General features: G+C 35.4%; 1 protein-coding gene across 2 annotated transcripts in view; it reads left to right on the top strand.

The window, feature by feature from the left end:
• Nucleotides 1-26,739, top strand: part of APP-BP1 (Nedd8-activating enzyme E1 regulatory subunit APP-BP1) — a 316,563-nt gene that overhangs the window by 19,522 nt on the left and 270,302 nt on the right. For both annotated transcript variants that reach the window (XM_090398384.1, XM_090398383.1), the window contains 2 exons: nucleotides 7,186-7,246; nucleotides 11,779-11,809. In XM_090398384.1, coding sequence (XP_090254510.1) covers nucleotides 11,807-11,809 — 3 coding nt within the window. In that variant the 5' untranslated portion in view covers nucleotides 7,186-7,246; nucleotides 11,779-11,806. The remainder of the gene's footprint in view (nucleotides 1-7,185; nucleotides 7,247-11,778; nucleotides 11,810-26,739) is intronic.

The following is a 26,739-nucleotide window of genomic DNA, read 5'->3' as shown; positions in this document are numbered from 1 at the left end:
TGATTTGCAAAAGGTCCTCCTTCGATGATTTTTTGACTTCTCGGAAGAGTCTGCATAATAATATATAATGAAAAAATTCTTTGTTTATTCATGTATGGCCCTAGATGTTATAGGCTGATTGTGAAATCATTTCAGTTTGTCAAAAAGAAAATTTGCAAAGTTCATGCAGTTTAACAATGGAAATTTCATGTTTTTATTGAGGATTTGATTCCTCTTACAAATATATTGAACATTCTGAGTTTATTTAAAAAAAAAAAAGCTGCTTCCCTTTGTTTTTAAAAAATAGTAGTAAAAAAATTTGACCCCCCCCTGATAAAAGACACTACATAATTTTTTTTTTTTTTTACATAGAAATATTTACATCAGTAATTATGATTAAATCAGTCATCATAAGCTTTCTCAATCCTTAGGCCTAATGATACATATCTTACTACACTTCTATAGCAGATTTAGTAATAATGATACCATTTGATTAGAAAGACCTGAATTTGATTCCTCTTATAATATGAAGAATATTTATAATTGCTTTTGAAAAGGTAACTAGGATGATATCCTACCCAATGGAATTGCATATAAGAACAGACTGATGAGCAGTCTTCTTGAGTAATAGATGGAAGAGGGGAGGGGGGACCAGAGATATGATAGTTTGTGAGTTCAGTAGTCTCATATCAGTTTGGTAGGGTTTTTGGCTGAAAAAAGCACATTACAGACATAATGCATTTATTTTAGTTGCTCTGGCATAATATAAAAACAGTCAATCATCCTCATATTACAAGTGCTATGTTTAAAAAAATAAATAAATAGTATCCTGCATGTACCTTCTCCTTCCGGGAACAGTAATTCTATTAGTGCAATTAACTAATGTTATGAATCTATTAATTTCATATTGTTGTGGATTAAAATATAACCACAGAAACATTTGTATAAAGTTACGTCTGTTAAAAAAAAATAAACATAGAAGCAGTATTTTTTTCTGGTGGGTAATCACAGAAACATTTACTGGGTATACATATCTGACAGTGTCTAAGTGTGTTATTTAAATCTACTTGTGCTTTGTCAAGTTTCTGTTATAAAATGATACTAAATAATTTATACTTACGTTAAATTTATTATTTAAGGCAATTGTTAAAATATGCAGCTATTATTTATTATATGTCAAGGTCATTGTTTTTAATATGTCGCCTATCTGAATACTTTTTTCCTAATGAAGTACTTCAAGAACATGACAGGAATTTAGAATGTATGAAAGAGATTTTTGCAGGTTATTTATGCTGCAAATATTATTCTAAAATGAAAAGCATTACATATAATAAGAAAAAATTATTTAATAAAATGATTTAGATGTTTTTTTTTTCCAGATATCATTCACTCATGCTCTCTTTCTTTCTTTCTCACACTTGATTGGAAAAAACAAATGTAAAGTTCTTTACTAGATGTAAAGAACTGTCTAACAATATGACCATAATTGGCAGAGCCAAAAAATAATATAAAAATGATATGAAAGATCAGAGTTAAATTATTTTATTGAATATTTTTATTATTACTTGTATCTGTGCTAATAAGAGCCTTCATAGCATTATTGGAAGAACAATGGGACATTGGTTCCTTCGGTTGGAAAAGGCCTCAGTTCGATTCTTGTTGTGACGAGAAGAATATTTATCACAGGGTTTATTTTCTTCCAAGTTTCCTTCCAAACTTGGGAGAAAATAAACCCTGTGATAAAAACCCTGGTTTTTATCACTCATACATGCAAATCAGTCATGACAACATGCACAATTTACAGACAAAAAATACTATTTGTGGTGGTGGGAACATGATAATAGTACTGTTATAGTTAGAGGATCAAGTAGGGGAAATGGTGAGTTTGTGTGTGTAGTTGAGTAGTGTGCCTTCCGACAATGAATCTTTGGACTCCCTGGAGGTGTCACCTAATAATAATAATATTTCTACTATTCTGCATAAGTGACACATTACACATTTTTAAATGCCAATTATGCCTTTTTTTTTAATATCTTTATTTTTAATTTTTAACATGGTTCTGTCATTGATTCCACTTGTTCACTTTTTTTTCTCTCCAGAACTGATATCTGTGATGTACAGTCTTTGATGAAATGTTTTATTTATAATCCATCTCTAGATTTTTAAGTTAAATAAGTTAATGCTCAAACAAATTTTATCACTAGTTTGGTGTCTTGGTTAATTTTTCTCTTATTCAATATAAATTTATTTATGTTGTTATTCACTGTGCTGACCTTGCTTATTCTGTTATGTTTCTTTTCATTTTAACTATTTAACAGTATTGTCCCATAGCATCACAAGAATAAATACAACAATTTATTAAGCTGTCAACATTTTCTTGGTGTTGGGAATTGTTACAGAATACAGGGTATTAATACTCAAGTGACTCTGAATACATTTCAAATTTGTAATGGACATAAGAACTGGCATTTGTGCCATCCTCTTGGCTGTATTGAAGTAATATGCAACTGCTGAAAGTGGTCTTAAAATGAGTCTCCAAATTATTTTAGTCGATGTTGCCATATTTGTTAAGGTTGAGAAAGTGTATTATTGCTGATGCTGGCTCCAAAAATAGTCTCTCTCTCTCTCTCTAATTGCTTATCTGTGGTATTGTTGTTTTCATATACATAATTCTATTTGAAGGAATGCAAAATAATGCAAAAACGTTATGGGCAAAGTTACTACCTAGATCAGTTTTGATCTTTATTGAGGTCTCATGAGTGAGTCAGACCCAGGAAGATACTGAGGTTAAATCAATGCAGAAGCCATATATTTTCCATCGTCCTCCTCATCGTATGTTATGCTTTTGCACAGGCTTACACATTTTACTGCGTAAGCTTCCGTAACCAATAATCCCGCAAAAGAGGTTGGTTGCTCCTTATTCCCGGTAGTATCCCATGTCTATAGAAATGTGTGTTCACGGGGCTGGTTTGCCTGTTTTGTGGGACGAAAAACTCCAGGTTAAACTGGGGAAAAAACCCTGCTGTCCATGCCCAAGACCAGCTAACTTGGCTATGGCTGAGGAAATATTTTCCATATACAAGTAATAAAATTTATTTCAGTATTGGAATGCTATGAGCAGATATAATAACAACAGCAACAATAATACGAGTTTTCCTCCACAAAATGGAGGAAAACTCATATTAAAACTTATATAGAATCCAGAGTTTCATAGGCATCTTTAATACAGAATGGCAATCAAACAATAACAGAAAATTCTAAAAACTGCCACCTTAGTAGCTAATGTAAGACAAGTAAATGGTCAATATTTTCCTAACTAAAAAAATATATATATATATATATCCAGTCTATATATATAAAAAGATAAACCAAAATTTGAAACATTTTTATGTCACGTTTTTTGTCTCTTCATTTTTTTGAGTCAGGTTAAGCTGATAAGCCTATTAAGCTGATAAGCCGAAATTTGAAACGTTTTTATGTCACATTTTTTCTCTCTTCATTGTTTTGAAACGTCCAACAATGTGTTTGCCTTCATGAGACAACAATTTGTTGGACGTTTCAAACAATGGAGAACCAGCTTACCAGCCCGGAACTCGGGGGGGGGGGGGGGCAGAGCTCTCTAGTATATATATATATATATAAATATATATATATAAATATATATATATATTTAGATATATTTCGATAAATATATATATATAGATAAACTTAGGAAAGATTTGCAAATTTAAAAAAGTACTAACTCCAATAAAGGGAATAGATGTAGAATGCCAGATCTGTTTAAGTTAGGACAGTGGAATAATATTTTGCGTTTCTTTATAAAGATGTTCTGTGAGAAATCAACTTTTATGAAGGATTCTTGTCTTGTTTCTTCATATGTGAACTATATCTTTAGTGGGGTTAACATGCTCAGCAAGTACAGACTATTCAGGCACATGATATTTAATACAAGACTTATGTTCTTAAAGATGAATAAAAGCAAATCTTCCAGTTTGTCCAAAATAAGATAAGCCACAAGAGCAAGGAATTTGATAAATACCTGGAAAACCAAGAGGTGGTAGCTTATCCTTAACAGATGTATGAAAGATGGAGATTTTTCTGAAGGGGCAAAAGACAACAAAAATGTTCAGTGGTTTTAAAATTTTTTCTATGCATTCCATTCAGAAATGCCTTGCACTTAAGGAATCAGAATGATTTGCTGGATTAGGAGAGGCAGAGATTCCATAACTGTTAGATAACTAAAAGAAACACACATATTAACCACAGTGAAAATTATTTAATTGTAAATATTTCATCCTAAGTATCTTAGGACATCATCAGTACAGTAGTTTAAACAATAATAGGAATAACATACAGTTAGGGCGAATGATTACAATAAAATCTCATTAAACGTACATAATGTGTTACAGAAGTAAAAAGAAAAAAAAATTAAAAAAACTAATAATTATTTTATACAATTTTGTATGACAATTTCCCATACTTTAGGAATAGTAAGAACATCGTTACAATTTAAATTTGGTCTGTGTAGTAGGGCTTCAGAACTTTCTTTATATGAACGTTCATGTTTATATAAAGATCTATGTAAAAGTTTAGACTTTTCCCAATGGATCCTATGGCTTGGGTTGTCAATTCCATGTTGAGAGAGGCCAGATTTCTGCGGTTTAAAAAGACGAATGTGGTCTTGATTTCCGAGATGCAAATTGTCTTACTTTGTCTTTCAAAGTAAGATAATTTGCATGAGCATGGAATCTCATAAATGCCAGGCAACATCAAAGGTGAGATTTTGTCCTTAGGAGAAGGTAACAAGTTGTAAATTTGGTTGATAGGTTTGTAAGTAGTGACAAAATTGTATTTCTTCATAATTTTAGAAAGACGTTCAGAGATGCCTTTGACGTAAGGTATGGGAATCCTATGGACTTCTTGTCTGGTTTGATGTGTGGGAAAGTGACTGATGATTTTTTGAGTTGTTTTAGGATTATATTCATTTAGGATGGCTGTATTTTTGATTACTTCTAATTCTTGGTTTAGAGATTCTTCAGAGGAGCAGAATTTGTGTGCTCTGGAAATGAATGTGTAAATCCAAAACGGAGATACCGTGTGGAAATTCTTTTTCTAACGTCAAGTTGATGCGATGACGAAGGAGGTTAATTTTATCTAGAAACAGTTGTAATTCATGTTCGGGATGATCCCAGACTGCAAATACATCGTCGACATATCTTAACCAAATTTTTGGTTTGGGTTCAAAAGTGAATATTTTATCCTCAAGGTGTTCTAGAAACAAGTTTGCTAGGTTTGGTGATAAAGGAGATCCCATTGCAGTTCCTTCTTCTTGCTTTTTTTTTTTTTTTTCGTAACGTGCGTAACGTGTTACAGAAGTAACACGTTACGCACGTTTAATGAGATTCTATTGTAATCATGCACCCTAACTGTATGTTATTCCTGTTATTGTTTAAACTACTGTACTGATGATGTCCTAATATACTTAGGATGAAATATTTACAATTAAATCATTTTCACTGTGGTTAATACATGTGTTTCTTTTAATTATGATCTCACCACAGGTTTCGTTATTTAAAAAAAAAAAAAAAACTGTTAGATGCTTTTTTTGATCAAGGGATCATTAAAATCATTTGATAAGAAATGTAGATTTAATGTTTGAATTCTTTCTGTAAAAGTTTGCCAGAAGAACATGATGAATGAGCACAATGTAATAAGGTCTTAGTCCCAGTCTTTTGACTAGGATGGTGGTAATATTCAGCATGGATATAGTGGTTTGTACGAGTCTTCTTTCAGGAAGTTGAAAATTGCAAGCTACCACCTGGTTGATGAAGAATTAGTAGATCAAAAAGGGCTATTTGGTTATATATTTCTTTTTCTAGAATGAACTGGATCCAAGGATTAAGTGCATTTATTTTGGAAAGAAACTGCTACAACCTAGAGGAAGAGTCATTCAAAATTGCAAAAATGTCATCCAAATATCGGTATTGGTGTGTAGGTCTAGGTAAAACAGTATCAAAGATGTTGTTCAAAGTATTCCATGAAGAAGTTGGCAATCGTTGGAAAAACAGGATTGCTCAATGCTGTTCTTAAGTCTGTTGACATTATTTGTGATTTTCATCTAGACCCTTTTGATGTTATGATCAGCTTAGATATTGTGTCTTTGTTCACAAATATTCCTTTATCCAATACCATTGAACCACTCCAACAAGAATTTACATTGGATATTATTAACTAAACTATTTGATCTTGTTATGCACTCTGGTTTCATCTTACAAATGAAATAACAAATGAAAAAACAAATTATATCAATAGATTGAAGAAACAGCTTCAATTTTAGAGTGATTTAGAGTGATCTTATAGATCACTGAGAATTTTTGGAGAGATGCCCCCCTGCACTTTAACAGGACTTCAATAAAAGTCAAAACCAGTGACCCTTCCCATAATGTTTTCACATTATACTAAAGCAACTGATGTGAAGTCAACCACCTGTATATACAAGTAGACTAGTCACCAAGTTACTTCATGCCTATGTTTACTTGGATATAGGATTAAAACAAGAATATAATTTCTTGTCTAGTATAATATAAATTCTTGTTATATTCTTTACACTTTGATATAGGATTAAAACTAAAATATATATTTTTTGTCACACATATAACCAAGGTAAAAAAACTGTTTGCCATTTTTATCAATTTAATATCATTAATGCAGCATCACACATGCACACACACATATATTGAAAAGAGAGTGAAAGAAGGGGGAGAAGGAGTGCCATTGTGGAGATAAAGATTGCAGTTTCCTTTTCAGTGATTAAATGTGAAAGCTTTTCTTGTTACTGCATTTTCATTTAATTGAGTAATAATTAATGAGGCTACTTTGAAGGATCTCACTTGACTTTTTAGCAATTAAAATGGATCAACGAGTTTACAGATTTGAAAAACTGTAAAATACAGTATTTTTATTTAAAGGAGAAAATAAACAAGTAGCTGACAGATGAATCTAAAACAGAAGCTGATAGTTATTGAAGTATTGTCATTAATGTTATTAAGTTAAAGAACTATATTATCTTATTCTTAGATGACTCATTATTCACTATAGTAGCTTTGGAATACGATTTGCACATAAAAATTATAAGTAATAATAATATAAAAAAACAGCCTTTCATAATGATGGTTACTATAGTTTTAACGATTTTACATTATCTAGGTATTGGCTCATTTACAATTGTTGATGGTAATAAAGTTACTGATGAAGATGTTGGAAACAAGTAAGTATGTGCTGTCGAATAAAATTAATAAAGTTATTAAATCATGTCTTATAATCCATAATTTAACACATATTTTGTAATTTAATTTAGTGCATATATCTCAAATATAGTTGATTTTTGCTGTAGCAGACAGCATCTTAGCTATAACTCATATAGCTAAGATAACTCATGCACTATAATAGCTACTGAAAAGTGTCTATCAATCTCCGTAGCATCAGTTCTGTTTTAATGAATTTACAAATGGCAAACCTTTCACTATAATAAATTATTTCTGTTATAGTGAAAGATTCTGATGAGTTTGCAATAGTGAGTTGAATGCAGCAAAATGAGACCAAAAGCTGTACTGATATATAAAGAATGTATAAGTAACCTATAAGAATCTTAAAGAGCATATACAACTAAAGTGTTCCTAGTTATTTTTTTGTTATTAATTTTGTTAATCAAATGGTTAATTAGTTCTGTTAATTGATTTGTGCTGTTCTGCATTTTTAAGTATTAATATTCCATAGGAATCAAATCTAATTTTTCACTTTTGTAATGAATATACATTAGCATAGTACATTTGAGATGATTTTTTTCTCCCCAACATAGAACAAGAAATAGTTGAAAGATTGCTGTTAATTAATAAGATTTGTTTCAGTGTTTCACTGGCTGTCTGGAGTATTGAATTACCCCCCCCCCCCCACACACACACACCATAATGAAATATGCTAATACCAGTGCATTAAAAAAGTTAGCTATTAATTTTTTTGTTATTAATTTTGTTAATCAAATGGTTAATTAGTTCTGTTAATTGATTTGTGCTGTTCTGCATTTTTAAGTATTAATATTCCATAGGAATCAAATCTAATTTTTCACTTTTGTAATGAATATACATTAGCATAGTACATTTGAGATGATTTTTTTCTCCCCAACATAGAACAAGAAATAGTTGAAAGATTGCTGTTAATTAATAAGATTTGTTTCAGTGTTTCACTGGCTGTCTGGAGTATTGAATTACCCCCCCCCACACACACACCATAATGAAATATGCTAATACCAGTGCATTAAAAAAGTTAGCTAGTTCGAGATGATATGGGTGTGTTTTATTTCCGTTGACTGGTAAAGACAAGTAACCTTAATAATTTTCATGATGTTTTATTTAAAAAAAACTTTCTCTTTTTATGTGTCAACAAGAGATGTTAACATGCAATTTTGTGGAATGAAAACAAGTATTGTGTTACTTGATTATTTAATGGACTGACAGGTTTCATTGAATTTTTTTTTTGAATTTTTATTTTTCAATATTTATTGAATATGTGTCTGTTATTTAGTGATCCAGTATGTGTTTTCCTTCAGCAAACCAGAAGTGGTGTAAGCACATATTTTCTTTTCTAACCTTTACAGATTAAACCTTTTATTTTAGTCTGATTGTGTGGAAGTTGTCATGGGATCTTAACAATGTCCTTAACAAATTAGAAGTATTTCAAATTTGGTTGAATTAATTGAACACATCAACTCGAGAGGGATCTGTGGAAGAAAATGACTCCCTTTCTACTTGGAACTTCCCTTTACTTTAGTCAAATTGGGCTAAATTTTTCAGAGGCCCATCACAAATTACTTATTACTAGTAATCCAAATTTGGAATATAGGGCTAAATTTGGAATATAGGTGTATGATGTAGCTGTATTCCAAATTTTGAAATCAGTTGAATGGTGTGATCTGCAGAGGCATTTACAAAAGATGAACACTCCCCTCCCCCATAAACTCTCTTTCATTTTTGTGTGATTGGGCTGAAATTCTCATGGGAGTATTTCTTAGTGGGTCTTCAACATATAATAAATCCTTTGGGTTTCTTATATTACTGATGACTTGTACATTGGTTGAGTTGAATGACACAATATTTGAACTTTTTTTTTGCTTTCAATATCTTCTGTTTTTTTTTTATTGAATGGCAGGATGTATTCAGTGGAATGTCCTTGTGGAATAAATGTGGCATATTGAGTTTTGACTAATGATTTTTGTAATAAGAGTAGTCAGTTACTTCTTATGGTACTCAGTTTAGATTCACTGCTGTGAACCTCAATATCAATCCTTTAACTAACTGTAAGTTGTAATACTTCAGAAATACTAATATTAATTCATTATCTAATATATCATTGCAGGAGGTCCCAACGTCACATGTATATTTTATCACACCATGCCTTAAATATATTTTCTGTCTCTGCACTCACCATATTCTTGGGCAGTGCATTCTTATCACTTGCCACTCTCCATACAAAAAATCTGTTCCCCCCCCCTGCTCACATGCTCCTTATATAGTTTCCAGGGATGACCTCTCTTCTCCCCTGTCTTCCCATATTCTGTGTAAAATATCCTCCATATTAATCAGGTAATAACCTCTTAACAACTTTTATGTCTCAATCATAATTCTCTCCTTTCCTCCTATTTACCAATTTCTACAAATTTCAATTTCTCTGTCTTTATACTCAGCATTCCAGAAACCAGTTTAGTCGATCATCTTTGTACCCTTTCCAATCACCTTTCCAATACCAGGTACATTTGGTACCTGGTATTGGAAAGGGTACAAAGATGATTGACTAAACTGGTTTCTGGAATGCTGGTATGAAGACAGAGAAATTGAAATCATCTTTGTACCCTTTCCAATACCAGGTACATTTGGTACCTGGTATTGGAAAGGGTACAAAGATGATTGACTAAACTGGTTTCTGGAATGCTGGTATGAAGACAGAGAAATTGAAATTTGTAAAAATTGGTAAATAGGAGGAAAGGAGAGAATTATGATTGAGACATATAAGTTGTTAAGAGGTTATTACCTGATTAATATGGAGGATATTTTACACAGAATATGGGAAGACAGGGGAGAAGAGAGGTCATCCCTGGAAACTGTATAAGGAGCATGTGAGCAGGGAGGGTGGAGGAGCAGATTTTTTGTATGGAGAGTGGCAAGTGATAAGAATGCACTGCCCAAGAATATGGTGAGTTCAGAGACAGAAAATATATTTAAGGCATGGTGTGATAAAATATACATGTAACGTTGGGACCTCCTGCAATGATATATTAGATAATGAATTAATGTTAGTATTTCTGAAGTATTACAACTTACAGTTAGTTAAAGAATTGATATTGAGATTCACAGCAGTGACCCTAAATCTGTGCACAGTAATCCATATGTGGCCTGATCAATGGATTATACAATGCAACCATAATATCCTTACCTCTACAAGTCAGTGCCCTCTGCATCATTCCCATTATTCACTGTGCTGTCTCCTCACAATTTTAGCAATGTGTCCCCAAATCTTTGTCCATAATCACATCTAGATCTCTCATCTCTTCTACCTCCTCCAAGATATTTCCATCAATTGTGTACTCTCCATTCCATCTTTGCTTCTCAAATTTCAAACTCTTACACTTTGCAACATTGAACTAAAAACCCCACTTATTTGCCCGTTCATCCAGTATATTCAAGTCCTGTTTTAAAGCCACAGCATCTGCTCTACCCCTTATAGTTCAATTTTGCATCATTTCCAAACAACTGCATATCACCATTTAGACTTCTCCCAATATCATTAACATACATGTTGAACAGTAGTGGTTTCAGAACAGACCTTTGTCACATACCGCTAGTGACTTTCCTCTTCTGAGATGCCGCTCCTTCATAGACAACTTGTTTATGCCTATCAGACAGCCACTCTCTCATCTACTATCTAGTAGTCTCCATTCATTGCAATTTAAATCAGATTGTCGTGGAAATTTATCAAAGGCCTTTGCAAATTCCAAATATACCATGTATATGCATCACCCTTATCCAATGTATTTGTCACCCCGTTATAATAATTAAGCAGATTGTAAAATACGATCTTCCCTAACAAACCTATGTTGACTATCAGAGAATTTTGCTGTTGTCAACCAAATTCTGAATCTTGTCCTGTCTTACCTCTCTAGCATTTTAACTACAACTTCAAACATGCAGACCTGTCTATAATTCAGACCCTTAGTCATATCACCTCCCTTATGAAGTAGAAGAAGCTTGCCCTCTTTCTGCTCCTTTGGAACTTTGCCCAGTGTAAGACTTATGTTAAAAAGATATGTCCAAACTGTTGTTAACTCTCTGGAACATTCCATTCAAACATGTGGTGAAACATTATCAACTCCTACAAACTTATTAGCATCAAGTTCATTCAAGTCCTCATGTACCTTCTGCTCACTTACTAACAGTTCCTCTTCCTCCTCCTTTTCCACTGCATTCAAATTCTGCAAGATGTCACATTCACAAAAATGAAATAACTTTATAAATTGCTTATTAAATAACTCAACTATATCCTTTGCAGTGGTTATCATTCTCCCATTTTTACTAATCAGTGTTGTCACTAATAACAGAAATAATTCACTAATAAAAGAAAGTTCTCATAGAATAGATGTACTGTAGAAGCTAGATTATAAAAAAGAAAACTAGTATATTATAACTGCTGTTGTATAAATCATTTCTAGAGACATCAAAAGAGTAAATATATATTTTTTTAATTTTTCAGCTTCTTTCTTAATAGAGAAAGTATTGGTATGGTATGTATATACACATATTATATTTTTTTTTGTTCATTTGTTATCTCTGTTTTCACTTTTAGTACACTCAGCTTAGATTAGAATTGAAAAAAATAACAAACTAGAGAAACAACAACAAAACAGTGTCCTACCTTGGATTACCTATATATTAGGAAATACTTTAATCCAGTTATTATCAAAATAACAAAGTACTTCTTTGGATATCCTAACACGCACACACACACACACATATATATATATTAGGGGCGTCACTTGCCCATTTTGGTTGGGTGTGCTGTTGTGTGACTTATACAACCCGAGCCACAAAATTCATGTGAAATTTGACCATATGATTGTATTTTTATCGATGTATGAATCGTTGGAGAAGGAATTGAGTATAATACTGTAGGAAAGTACAATATCAACATTTGGTATGAAGAAACAAAGAAAAGGAATATGACCATAAATATAAATAAAACTAAAACAATCATATCTAGAAACCAACAAAAACACATAATAAAAATAGAGAATCATCAACTGGAACAAGTCCACTCCTTTAAATACTTGGGATCATATATTCAAGAAGATGGTAAACTAGACACAGAAATTAACAACAGGATAAGAGGGGGAACAAAGCTATTCTATACAATGAAAGGCCCACTCCTAGATAAGAAAGAAGTCACCCAGAATACCAAAATGGCAGTGTACCGTTCAGTGTTTCTACCAACATTAACATACAGTTGTGAGTCTTGGTGTTTAACAACAGGAAACACAAATAAACTACAAACAATTGAAATGAAATATCTCAGGAAAGTGGCACAAAAAACAAGACCAGACTGAATAAGAAATCAAACCATAAGAGACAGCCTTCAAGTTGCACCTCTGAATCAATTCATAACACAAGCCCAAATGAGATGGTTTGGACATCTTAATCGAATGGAAGAAGGAAGAATAGCAAAAACTGTATATGAAAGCCAGAAAATAGGAAAAAGAAACATAGGCAGACTCAGGAATGGTTGGCAAAAGGAAATTAAAGAAAACTTGGAAAAGAAGGAAATTAACTGGAAAGAAGCTAAACAACAAACCTTGGACAGGACAGCATGGAAATCACTTTTGCAAAATCTCGACGCTTAAAAGCATAAGAGATCATAGACAAAGAAGAAGATGAAAGTTTTAAGAGTGCATAGCATATCAGCGTTCATCTTAATTGGTCCAATGCAATTAATTGTAGGGTAGCTTTGAATACTTTAATTATCAGTTAATTGTAATCAAATCTGTGTGGATTGTAGGATGATGTGTTTGTTTTAAGATATATTAGAAAACAATAATGAACGAGAATACTATATTTGGTTGGTATATTTGAATTACTCAAAGGTGTAAATATAATAATAAATTTGGAAAAGGAGGATGAGGCTTACCTCCTTTGACTACAGTCATGCAATTTGCAAAAGCTCTGGCAAAAAATGGGACATTCACTAAGCCATCAACTGTTTCCCATTGTAAATATGGGCAAAAAAAGTTATGAATTATTCATAAAAAATTCTATATTAAAAACTTGTCTATATCAGTGTCCTAAGCTTCATGCACGCAAATTTGATTGGATTGGTTGGCAAATTTGATTGGATTGGTTGACACAATAACCAATTATATAAAGCCATTGATTTCTGGGTGCTATTGTCTCAGCACACACATACACCCTGCTTTGTCTTCTGAATGGTTTAAAATCACTGGAAGAATGCTAAGAATTTGATCTGCTGTGCCATCTGTATGTCTGCTCAAAGGTGTCCATATTTGGAGACTGCAATGTTTACGCATCAAAAAGTGTCCTCTTCAAGAAGCATCAGTATATTGTTTTTAATTTTAGGGAATCACGTGAAACCAGGAAACAAATGGGGAGCCTTTAAATGGAATTAATGCAAAAATATGGTGATATTGCTGTAGGTATGCACTGCACACTTAACACACCCTGATTATACGCATCTAATATATATATATTAGGGTAATCCAAATATAAGGTACATTGCTCAGAATGAAGCAACAGACACCATACTGTGAGGAAGAAACAGCCATGATGCCCACCTTAATAAGATGTAGGACTTCCTTTTGCTGTGATGACTGCAGCAATCCTATGGAGGCATAGTTTCTGCAACCGTATGATAGCAATCAGTGGGAAATTCGGATCCATATTCAGTAGGGTTGAAATCAGGGCTCCCCTGGAGGCCAGTCAAGTGTGGTGACATTGGTATCCACAAGGATACCTCGGAGTTCAATGTTCATAGCACCACAAATAGAGATATGAGGCCAACCAGGAAAAACAGGACCATAGCATCACACCGCCACCTCAAAAAATTTCATAGTTGGGGTTACGCACTCTGGTAAGAGATGTTCACCGGTCATCTGAAACACCCACACCAATCCATCTGCTTGGTAGAGGATTTAGCTTGATTCATCACTCCATAACACAGCTTTCCAAGCTTCCACATCTTACTGTACATTCTCTTTGCACCACCGAAAATGACACTGCATATTGGTTTGGGTAATGTGGGGCTTGCATATTGTGATCCTACCATAGAAATCCATGTTGCTCTTGGTTCTGAATGTTTTTGTGCAGATTCATGTTCCAGTTGATGCCCAGAACTCTGCATTCAAGGTATTTGCCAACAAATGGCGTTATTTACATATTACTTCGAAGCACTCTTCAGTCTCATTCGGTGAGTGTGGTGGGTCATCCACTGCTGGTAGCACTTGCAGTCGACTCCCTGTGCTTCCATCTCCATATAGTATCACTGATGGTTGACCTGGGATAGCCCAATTTGTCAACGATTTGCTGAAACAGGCCTGCAACATGGCATCCTATCACAATGTCTATTTCAAACTCCATCAGTTTCCTTCTTGCAGCCATTTCACCTGGACACAGTTGCACTGACTTGGGAGCATCACATTCCTCCAATTTATAATGGCTACAAACACATGACTTGTTACATGGCATGATGCGCCTTGCCCATGGGGGGGGGGGGTGTCTGTTGACTTCTTTTCAAGCAGTGTATATCCAAGATTACCTGTCTTGGATTACCTCTATATTAGGGAGAACCTTAATGCAGTCGTTATCGAAATAAATTAGTTAATTTAGATATCAATGCATTTGATTTAAGCCAGAGATAAATGCCTAGCCTGACACTATTTGTAATGAAATTATTTAATTACATTTATTTCTTATGATTCAAGTATGAAAATTATTAGAAGAACAAGGAAATTGTTTTGCTTTTTTTTTTTTCCTGCATGATTTTTACATATCATTATTCTGTATGAGGAAAAAAAAAAAGAGCCATATTCTTATAAATTCTTTGTTTATAAATTCTGATTGCTGAAAAACACATTGATTCTTTCCTGTGATGTGTTTCTTCCATATTGTTCTTATGAAAAAATATCCGTTAGTCTATTCAAGATTTGCTTGATATGATTTCATCTTGCTATTGGTAGGTATACACATGAACCTTAACCTCTCTACCGGCTATGGTGGATGAAATAGTGAGACCAAATTGCACTTCTTATCTATGTTATTCAGTAGGTGTTACAGAATTGTATCCAGATTTTGCTGGACGTCTATAGACATCATGGGCAGTTGGGGTGTTAATGGTGGTAAACGTTGTGAATGAGCTAGTGGTTTACCAGGTAAGGTATGAAACGATTGTGATGTTTAGTCCATATGATATCCCATAATGTCATGATAAACATATCTTCGATTAACGGTAATAAAAAAAAAATTATGTTGATAAATTGGCTAAATGTTCTGACATTCACCCATAGAATATATTGTTCAGGCCTTTAAAGGCTTGATTGTGCAATATGCTACCTCTTCCACCTAAGACATTCCAACGTTCCTGTAGTATGGCCTGTTTCCACAAACAGGGCTCTGGTGAGGCAAGTGTTATTGCTTTAAAGCATACCAGCTGGAGGAAATGTCAATTTGATCTCCAGGTGGTTGATGTCTTTCATCACTCAGTGAAACACCACTATCATTGTCCTGCTCATTGGAGGCACAAAGTGGCCTTTCATGTTTTGTCTTCAGAGCAGGGTCTTTTGTTCCTCCCCCCCCTTCTTCCTACATGCAGTGTGGGCAGAGGCTTCTCTGTTCATCTTCACACCATAATTATTTAACTTGGGAGACAGTACCTTCTATATTCAAGCGTACAGAAGTAAAGCGGTTTCTGCAAACTTGTTGCTGGATAGTACATGGGATCAAACCTGTTAGTAACACTTTGGGAGTCTTCCTGATTAACTGACAAATAATCCTGCTGCTACTTCCTTTGCCCAGGAAGTAGCAGCAGGAGGTTGTTCAGGTATAGCAACTTTTAGACAACATTGTCTGAAGTCATGCTTGAATTGGCTGATCCTACTTTTTAAATTTTCTCATTATTTCACTTGCAACATGATAGTTTAAAAAATTCTAGAGTCACTGCAGTTAAAATATTTCCCACAAAAACTACCAAAGAAATCTCAAAAAAAAATACAAAAATTGTACCACAAATTGCAAAACAACAACAACATATCCCAAAAAGTTGAACAGAATATCAGAATTCTGTTCTAGGCACTTCCAGATTGACTTGACACATGCAGTCTCAGTTTTGATTTCAATGATGTGCACCATCACCTACAGATATCCAAACTCGATATGCTATCCATCATACCACAACTGACATCATCTGCAACAACATTTCATCTCAACTTTCCTCATTATGTCTTCCATGATGCCTTTTTGTAAAAAGGGCAGGAGTGCTCATTTGTCAGGTCTGATATCCCATACCAAAGATTATTGGACCTGGAATCTCCTCTATATAATCTGCATTGGTTCAAGATTTCCTTACTTCACTTTGTTGCCTTCATTTGCTGTTCTGCAAACTCTGTCACTGATCTGTTTGATTATTTATCTCTGAAAGTTCATCTCACTCTCTTTCTCTCTCTCTCTCTCTCTCACTCACTCACTCTCACTCACTCACTCACACACACACACACACACACACACACACACACACACACACACACACACACACACACACACACACACAGTCTAATTATTTGATTTTGAAAGTTTATTTTGCACTTGGTTATACTATAACAAATTTAGTTTAATCCTTTATCCAAGTGTGAGCAAACAAAGTTTGCGCCTAAAAATATCTTCAGGGCTGGGGTAAGATAGTACAACACCAGGCGACTCGTAGCAAAGGTGGCCAAGCTACCATCACTACTATCTCAGTATCCCCCATAATGCAAAACACTTCTCCTTGCGGATATGTATAATGTTATGCATTAAGGGAAGGGCCACTACCCATACCAGTTTCAACCTTTATTAAGGTCTCGTCCCACTGACGAGACCTCAGTAAAGGTTGAAACTGGTGTGGGTAGTGGCCCTTCCTTTAATGCATAGCAGGATACATGTCCGAAAGGGGATGTGCTTTGCATTATGGGAGATACTGAAATAGGAGTGATGGTAGCTTGGCCACCTTTGCTACAAGTTGCCTGGTGGTGTACTACCTTACCCCAGTCCTGAAGATATTTTCAGGTGCAAACTTTGTTTGCTCACACTTAGATAAAGGATTAAACTAAATTTAATAACAATCTAATTATCCTAGTAGTCAGATAATCTTCATGGATCATTTCAACCTCTACAGTTCAGACCGACAATCCTCTTCTGACTTCACAGACCAGGCTGGAAAAGAAGCCAAACTATTTACTATCAGTAATGATTTAACAAATTTTTCACCAACCAACCAACCAGAATTCCAGATAATTCTCATCATTCTCTCAACAACACCTGAACCTGTTCATAACCAGCTCTCCCTCTATATGCACTTAACTCTTTAACTGCTGATTTTATATTCTACTGACATTGTCCCATGTGCTGAATTAATTTTGCAAAAAATTTATAAATAAAATCAATTAAAATTCTTACTGAAGTAAGAATTCCGGACAGCATCATACATTCTTGATATACACTTGTTCACTCACAAAAATGGCAATAATAGTGTTTTATAAAATTTGCATAATCAAGGGATGTCCACTTGATTAAGCAAATTACACACATTAATTTATGTAGAATCACCAGGATCTTCTTCATCTGAAGTACACAATTCACTTAACTCAGACAATTCTTCTCCCGACTCATTTGTTGTTAACAATTCACCAATTTGATCATCAGTAAGATAATGCGGATATTTACTGGTAGACGCCATATTGTGACATCACGGAAATCCCCGCAGTCACGTAGTTTATGCATCGTACTGCATATTATTATTATTATTATGATTCATGACACCTCCAAGGAGTCTGGAGACTCATCGCAGGAGGACACCTACTGTACAACTCTCAGTCTCCACCCGAACCTCTACTACCAATCCACATTAACGCCATCTACCGCCCTCCACCACAACTAGTATTTTTTGTCTGTAAATTACGTGTGTTCTGTAGGGCCGATTTGTCTGTATGCAGGATGAAAAATCGAGTTAAATCGATTTTTCATCGATCGAGTTAACTCGATCGTGGCAGTTAAAGGGTTAAGTGGAGCAACTTTATTAGGAACACCTTCCCATTTAATAGACTGTTCCTGAAGTTGTTGAGTCATGTGGCTATAGTTTGTATAAGTTAGGCATTCGATAGTTCTGTCTTTTTTGCATTTAATGCCCCATAATGGATAAAAGGCATGATTGTTGGTGCCAGTATCTCACAATTGTCTACTCTTCTGTGTTGTCATGCACTGTTGTGCATGACAAGCCCAGAAGAGTAGACAATTGTGAGATACTGATGCACCCTGGTACACCCTAAACAATTCATTGATGCTTAGGGTGTACTAGGAACGGTGTGATAACCAGACTACTTCAAGCCAACAGCAGTCCTTCCTGCAGATGAAAACAATTCATTGATGCACAAGATCATAAAAGAATGACAAGGATTGTGAAACATGACAGGAGGGCTACAACCAGTCAGATCACAGCTCAGTACAACAGCGATGGTCAGATGTAATTTTGGTGTGCGCAGTTCATTGCACGCTGTCATTGATGGGATACAGGAGATGATGATGATGACCATCCTGGGTCCCACTGCCATCGACTCAAAACAGGAGATGTGGTTTCAGCGGGCACGTGACCACTACCATTAGACAGCTGATGACTGGAAAAATGTCACCTGGTCTGACGAGTCCCAGTTTGTGCTGTATCATCTGATGGCAGAACCAGAATATGGCAGCAACAACTTGAAGACATGGACCTTCCTGATTGGTAATAGCTCAGCCTGGTGGTGGTAGTATAACAGTGTGGGAGAATGTTTTCTTGGCACACGTTAAGTTCCCTGATACCAGTTGAACACCATGCGAATGCCACAGCCTATCTTAATGTCATCACTGAACAAGTTCGCCCATTCATGGCTGCAGTTTACCCATTGTCAAAGGGTACTATCAGCAAGACACTGTGCCATGCCACAAAGCATGTAGTATGGTTCAAGGAACACGACAGTGAGTTTCCTTTACTTCAATGGCCAACTCACTCCAGAGACCTCAACCCAATAGAGCATCTGTGGAATGAGGTGGAATGAGTAGTTCACAGTTCCTCCATCAAATCTGTAATGGGCAAAGCCATTATGACAGGCATCCCAGTGAGTTCTTTGTGTTATAGACAGAGTGACAGAAAAATTAGTTTGAATTGTATCTGGGATATACTTGACCTAGATTGTATGTTGAGTACAGTACAGCAGGGTTTCCCAAACTTCTTGCTAAAGTGGAGCCCTAAAACAAGCAACATTTTTTTGCAGACCCCTCACAACTCAATCTTTAAAATAAATGAAAAACAGGAATCAATCAATAAACACTCGCCATTTTACAATTTAGTGCTCTGTAAATTAAAAAAAAATTAAGTTCATTTTAATGGCTACAGTGCAATTGTTGTTTTGAACTGCAGAGTTTTTCAAAGTCTGGTATGATGGATGTAACTTGTAGCATCATATCATTGATTCATTAATTTAAAAAAAAAGTGAATGTTTGTAAACAAGATTTGCAAAGCCCTAGAATTTCAGTTGTGGATCCCTAAAGCTCTGCAGAGTCCACTTTGGGAAACCCTGCAGTACGACATATAGGTATTAGTATATTATACGACATATATATAATAGTATATAGACATATACTATTATAGGTATGGTACAACATAGTTATGTTAAGTGGAGATCTGCTATGATTAATCTGCATACTTTTTTTTTATGATGAAGCCAGATCATTCCATCTGAAGTCATGTTAGATCTCGGTAAAATGAAATCACATTGCCTACATAGCCAGGTTACTTGTGCAAGAGTAAGGAATTGTTATATTTTAATTTTTTCCTCTACTATGCTGGTGATGTAAAAACTTTCAGCATGTAATTTGACTAGTGAAGATACTTCATTTGTAAGCTTTATTTGCTTATGCTTGGGTAAAGGATTAAAATGAGAATCTATTTCTGATCATGTATAATATTCTCATGTCTCTGGTTGCTAGTCTTTGATCATTTTTTTTTTTTTCTAACTTGTCTCTGTGGATAAGTCAAAACTGATTTGAACACTTTCTTATGTACTTCTAATTGAATGTTTTGACTCATTTCTGTTATTTCATATAAATTTATTCATCTGCCTCCATACCTGCTTTACTTATCATGTTTTGTATTTCAATATTTAATTTGCCATCTTCTCTAAAAATATGACTAAATACTGAAATATTAGTATTTCAGTATATTAGTATACCAAAATTAGTATATTAAGAAAGCACTTGTCATTGTTATCATTCAGGAATGTGTTAGTAGAGCTAATCTCAGGTGGTATGGTCACTTAAACAGAATGGGAGAGAAGGATTAGCGAAACAAGTGTTCTTTGCCAGGTTGCAGGAAAGACTCAGAGAAAGACCAAGATGTAGATGGATTGATACAGTAAAAAGCACCTTAAAAGACAGAAATATAAGATCTGATAATATCGGAGTCTGAGATTAGCTTTGCTAATACATTCCTGAATGCTAACAATGGCAAGTTCTTTCCTAATATCCTCGTTTTTAATATGATACTACCATTGATTCCATCCGCTCACACCCCTAATCTTTCTCAGAACTCTCATATTTGTGGTCTCCAGTCTTTGATCAAGTGTTTTATTTCTAACTCAGTTCTCAGATCCATAATTTAAAATTTAAAATTGGTTTGAACATTGTTTTATATACAGCTAATTTAGTGTTTTCACTAATTAGCTTTATATACTTCCTACACTACCAGTTTTGATAATTCTCTTGTCCATTTCCATATTTAATATTGAATTTAGGATACAGTTGATGTTTTCAATGTTTCTGCCTATTTTCATAGTTTGGTCTTTTTATTGCTGATTTTCATAACAAATGTACTACAATAGTTATACAATTAGTCAGGCAGTCTTGCAGACTTTTACCGGATGTATTTAGAAGTATAACTTCATGTACATAAAGAAAAGAACTGAGATTAACATCACCAATTTTGATATCAGATTCAATACCACTTTCCTTCATAATGTGATCCATATAGATAACGAATAACAGTGGAGATAATGTGCACATTTTTTATAACACACCTGAATTAACATCAACATTCTCCTGTGCCTCCTTCCACTCTAACTGCTGATCCACAACTCAAATAGAGACTGTGTATTGCTTGATATGTCCCATTTACACCATGTATTGTTATGGTTTGAAAAGCTTTTCTTTTGGCACCTTGTCATATGCCTTTTCCAGATCAACAAAACTTAAATACAAATCTTTGTTATATTCCCAAGATTTTTCAACTATTTCTCTTAAAGTGAAAAATCTATTCCTGACACCCTCTATTTGGCCTGAATCTAATTTTAGGAAATTCCTTTTTTATGGAAGGTACTATGAGAGCCGTACTCCGATCATCTGGAATTCGACTCTCTGAAGTTTCATTCAGAAGGCTTGAATTATGCAGTAATTCAGGCCTTTTGAATTATGCAGTGCAGCCACTGTAAAACTTTTATATGACCACATTTGAGCATTTCTGGTCAAATATCATCCACTATATATTAAAAGAAAGGAAAATCTGGTCAAATATCATCCACTCCACCTATCTTTTCATATTTCAGATTTTTTGATGGTTTTTCCACTTCACTTATAGGTATGTTTTTTTTTATTGCATTCCTGTTGAGTGTTTTCTACCACTCTGCTGACACTGTTTTATTTAGTAGTCTTTCAAAGTAATTACTCCAGACTTCTGCAATATCTTTATCATCAGTTTTCATGTCACCTTTGTCATCTCTGATTTCCTTTCATAGTACTCTTTCTTCCATTTCTAAGCTTTTTCAATAGCCTCGAGATATCTTATTCCAACAAGGACCAACTTTTTCTTTTTCAGTGGTGAACTGGACAATGACAAATAAGTGTTATTGTCCAGTTCTCCATTCTGATATTTGTCGATATCATTCTACTTGATATTTCCTGCCATTCAAGTAGATTATCCTGATATTTAGTGTTGCATACTATAGCTACTCCTTTTTTCTGATTGTTATTGCCTGAATATGACATTTTGTATTTGCTGCTTAGGAAGATCTGCTTTTCCTCTTCTTTGTTTCAGTCACGCTTATTATGTCAATCTGGTACTTATCCACTTCTTCTGCTAGTTCTGTTTCTTTTCCATTTATGCTTCTTAACGTTGATAGTACCAATCGTTCGGGATTTGTTCCAGTAGCTGCTTTTGTGCTCTCTAGTTCTCTGAGAAAAAAACAACAACAAAAAACAGGCCTTGTTTAACCAGGCAGCACCCCAGCAAGCTTGAAATTTTGTCACGTTGTACTATCATTTTTGAATTTATGGTTTAAGCCAATAAGAATACAATTTGATCAGTTAAATCCCAAATTGCTAATCCATCCTCATCTGTTCAGTATCCAGGTAGATACCTAACAAGGTGCATCATGAGATGTTGAGGATTGAACATTTGGTCAGAAGCTGTGGTCGGTTTTCTACATTCCTTAAAAGGTTATGTGGAGGTCTCCTCCCAATTATAGAACTTTGACTCTTAAGCACCATTGTCTTAAAAAAATTAGCAAGTCATCAATGAATGAGATTTTTACGGAATTAACAACGCATATAAAGTATATTAATTAAAGGTAACTTTAATGAATAACTTCTATATTTCGGCAACGTCACGTTGCCATCTTCAGGAACATAAAGATATGGTATGTGCACGCAGGCACTAACAAAAGCAAATGAGGAAGAAAGCAAGAAACTAATATTGTTCCTAAAGTCCTAATGGTGCCCTCTGGTGGGCTAATTTGGTTGTCTTGGCAGTTGGGCTGAAGTTCTCATAATGTAAGTCTCACAAATTTTGGGTAGTTTCATGCACCCAAATTTGTTGAGGTTAGGAACGTTTTTTAGAGCTGCTGAAGATTCCTTGAATAATCTTTCGTATTTAAACTTGCTGCAGTGTATTATTTTTGTTTTCTTCCAACGAATTCTATGGTGGGTATCTAAGGCATGGTCTGCCAGCCCAAAGCGTCTGTACTGGTGAAACCGGATGTAGTCTTGGTGTTCTAAAATCTTGATATTTGTTGTTCTGCCTGTTTGGCCAAATTAGGACAATTTGCAGCTGCAAGGGACCTGGTATACACCAGGTAGGTCTAGGGGAAGTGGTTGGTCTTTGGTGGAGTGGATAAGGGATGCCACCTTTTTATATGGTCTGTAACAAGAAGTAAGGTCATATTTTTTGAGGATATTGGTTATTTTCTCAGAGGTACCCTGGATGTAGGGGATGTTGATAGATTTGGTGTAATCTTTATTGTGGAGGGGGTTGTAGTTTACTGGTTTTAGTATTTTTTGGATTTTTTTATAGCCATTGGCTAAGAAAGTGTTGAGGATGTGGTTTAGTTCAGTAGTTAGGGCCTTGTCATCTGAGCAGATTAATTTTGCCCTGCTATATAGTGTTTTTATAACCCCATATTGTTGTGAGGGGGGGGGATTGCTGGTGAATGTATCTGCCAGTATGGGTGGGTTTTCTGTAAACAGAGAAAACCAAAGATCCATCAAGCTGGCGAGTGATTAAAGTGTCTAGGAAGGCGAGGGTGTTGTTTTCCTCTTTTTCTAAGGTGAACTGGACTCTGGGGTGTTGGTTGTTTAAGTGTGTTAGGAAGGAGTGGAGTGAGTCTGAGCCATGTGGCCAAATAGCAAACACATCATCCACGTAACGAAGCCACATAGTGGGTTTTTGTGGGGCGGAGTTTAAGGCTTTCTCTTCAAAGGTCTCCATAAAGAAATTGGCCAAGAGTGGGGAAAGTGGTGAACCCATGGCTGTCCCCTCTATCTATTTGTAGAACTTTCCTTGCCAAACGAAATAGCCTGAGTTCATTGTGAACTGAAATAGGGCTGAGATATTGGGAGGAAACTTGGCTTGGATGAGCTCTAGGGTTTCTTTGAGTGGGACAAGGGATCAGATGTCAAAACTGACCATTATGTCAGTGTGTTGGAGCGAGAGGTTTTCTATACTGGCTTTAAAGTGGGCTGAGTTTTTTATGTGTGATGGTGTGTTGCCAGTATAGTGTGTGAGCGTTTTGGCTAAATGTTTGGCTAATTTATATGTGGGGGAATCAATGCCATCCACTATGGGACGTAATGGCACATTTTGTTTATGTATTTTTGGGAGTCCATATAATCGGGGGGAGGGGGGTCTAGAGTTATAAGGTTTTAGTTTGTTAGTGACTTCCACAGGCCAAGAAGTGACTTTCTTAAGGAGTCTGTGGAGAGTTCTAATCTGAGAGCTGGTAGGATTATATTCAATAGGGAGGCAAGTAGTACGGTCTGGTACTAAAGCATTAAGCTTACCTTTGTAGTCCTTTTGATTTAGCACCACAGTGGCGTTTCGCTTATCCACTTTGGTGATTACTATTTTTTTGTTGTTCTTCATTTCTTGTAGGGCTGCATATTCGTCTTTGGATAAGTTGGTTTTAGGAGGTTTGGCTTTAGTGAGAACACCGACTACATCCAGTCTGACATTGTTGGCGATATGGTTAGGAAGGTTGCGAATTCCACATTCTATTTGGATCATGATTTCCTCGGCAGGTATTCTTTTAGGAGCTAGGGCGAAATTGTGACAACGTGCAAGTTCTGTGAGTGCTTCAGGCTTTAAAACTACTGACGAGAGGTTGACTAGAGTGTTGAGTGGTGGCTGCGGTAAGGAAGTAGTATTCTTTATCAGGTTTTCGTATTTTTTCAAGTGCCGACTTCGTAGTTTTTCGAATTCTTTTCTTACCGATGCACATGAGACGTCATAAAGTATCGTCCAAAGATCATGGCCAAGTGTATTCGAAAGCTTACGGGCGCTTCCTCTAGCGCCCGTAAGGTTTTGTTTTCGTCGGCAAGGAGAACACTCGTCGCGGTAATTTTGTTCTCTTAACAGGGCAAAGCTAGTGCGATTATAAATGCGCAGAGCTTTCTGTGAAGTAAAACGGTGCTTCAATTTAACACAATTAGGGATTACCTTGTTATCCCGGCAGCGTTTTAGGAACGTCAGACGATTTAGTTGTCTGGATATCTTTAACCTCATTTTGCCATATTGACGGGCCTTTCGAGCGATGGAATCTCCGTGGATGATCATAATTCTAGTAGCAAAGGTTATACGTTGGTCATACATAACTGGTAATTAGTTTATGAAATTAACAACGCATATAAAGTATACTAATCAAAGGTAACTTTAATGAATAACTTCTATATTTCTATATTGAACTTCTATATTGAAGCACCGTTTTACTTCACAGAAAGCTCTGCGCATTTATAATCACACTAGCTTCGCCCTGTTAAGAGAACAAATTACCATGATGCGTGTTCTCCTTGCCGATGAGAACAAAACCTTATGGGCGCTAGAGGAAGAGCTTTCGAATACACTTGACCATGATCTTTGGACGATACTATATGATGTCTCATGCGCATCAGCAAGAAAAGAATTCGAAAAAATATGAAGTCGGCAATTGAAAAAATACGAAAACCTGATAAAGAATTCTACTTCCTTACCACAGCCACCACTCAACACTCTAGTGAACCTCTCGTCGGTAGTTATAAAGCCTGAAGCACTCACAGCACTTGCACGTGGTCACAATTTCGCCCTAGCTCCTAAAATAATACCTGCCGAGGAAATCATGATCCAAATAGAACGTGGAATTCGCAACCTTCCTAACCAGATCGCCAACAATGTCAGACTGGATGTAGTCGGTGTTCTCACTAAAGCCAAACCTCCTAAAACCAAATTATCCAAAGAAGAATATGCAGCCCTACAAGAAATGAAGAACAACAAAAAAATAGTAATCACCAAAGCAGATAAGGGAAATGCCACTGTGTTGCTAAATCAAAAGGACTACAAAGGTAAGCTTAATGCTTTAGTACAAGACCATACTACTTGCCTCCCTATTGAATATAATCCTACCAGCTCTCAGATTAGAACTCTCCACAGACTCCTTAAGAAAGTCACTTCTTGGCCTGTGGAAGTCACTAACAAACTAAAACCTTATAACTCTAGACCCCCCCCCCCCCAGATTATATGGACTTCCAAAAATACATAAACAAAATGTGCCATTACGTCCCATAGTGGATGGCATTGATTCCCCCACATATAAATTAGCCAAACATTTAGCCAAAACGCTCACACACTATACTGGCAACACACCATCACACATAAAAAACTCAGCCCACTTTAAAGCCAGTATAGAAAACCTCTCGCTCCAACACACTGACATAATGGTCAGTTTTGACATCTGATCCCTTGTCCCACTCAAAGAAACCCTAGAGCTCATCCAAGCCAAGTTTCCTCCCAATATCTCAGCCCTATTTCAGTTCACAATGAACTCAGGATATTTCGTTTGGCAAGGAAAGTTCTACAAACAGATAGAGGGGACAGCCATGGGTTCACCACTTTCCCCACCCTTGGCCA

This window comes from Typopeltis vanoorti, chromosome 9, assembly GCF_054136105.1.
Source record: "Typopeltis vanoorti isolate ZY-2024b chromosome 9, IOZ_Tvanoo_1.0, whole genome shotgun sequence".
In the NCBI taxonomy this organism is placed as follows: domain Eukaryota; kingdom Metazoa; phylum Arthropoda; class Arachnida; order Uropygi; family Thelyphonidae; genus Typopeltis; species Typopeltis vanoorti.
This window is presented reverse-complemented; position numbering and strand designations above follow the sequence as displayed.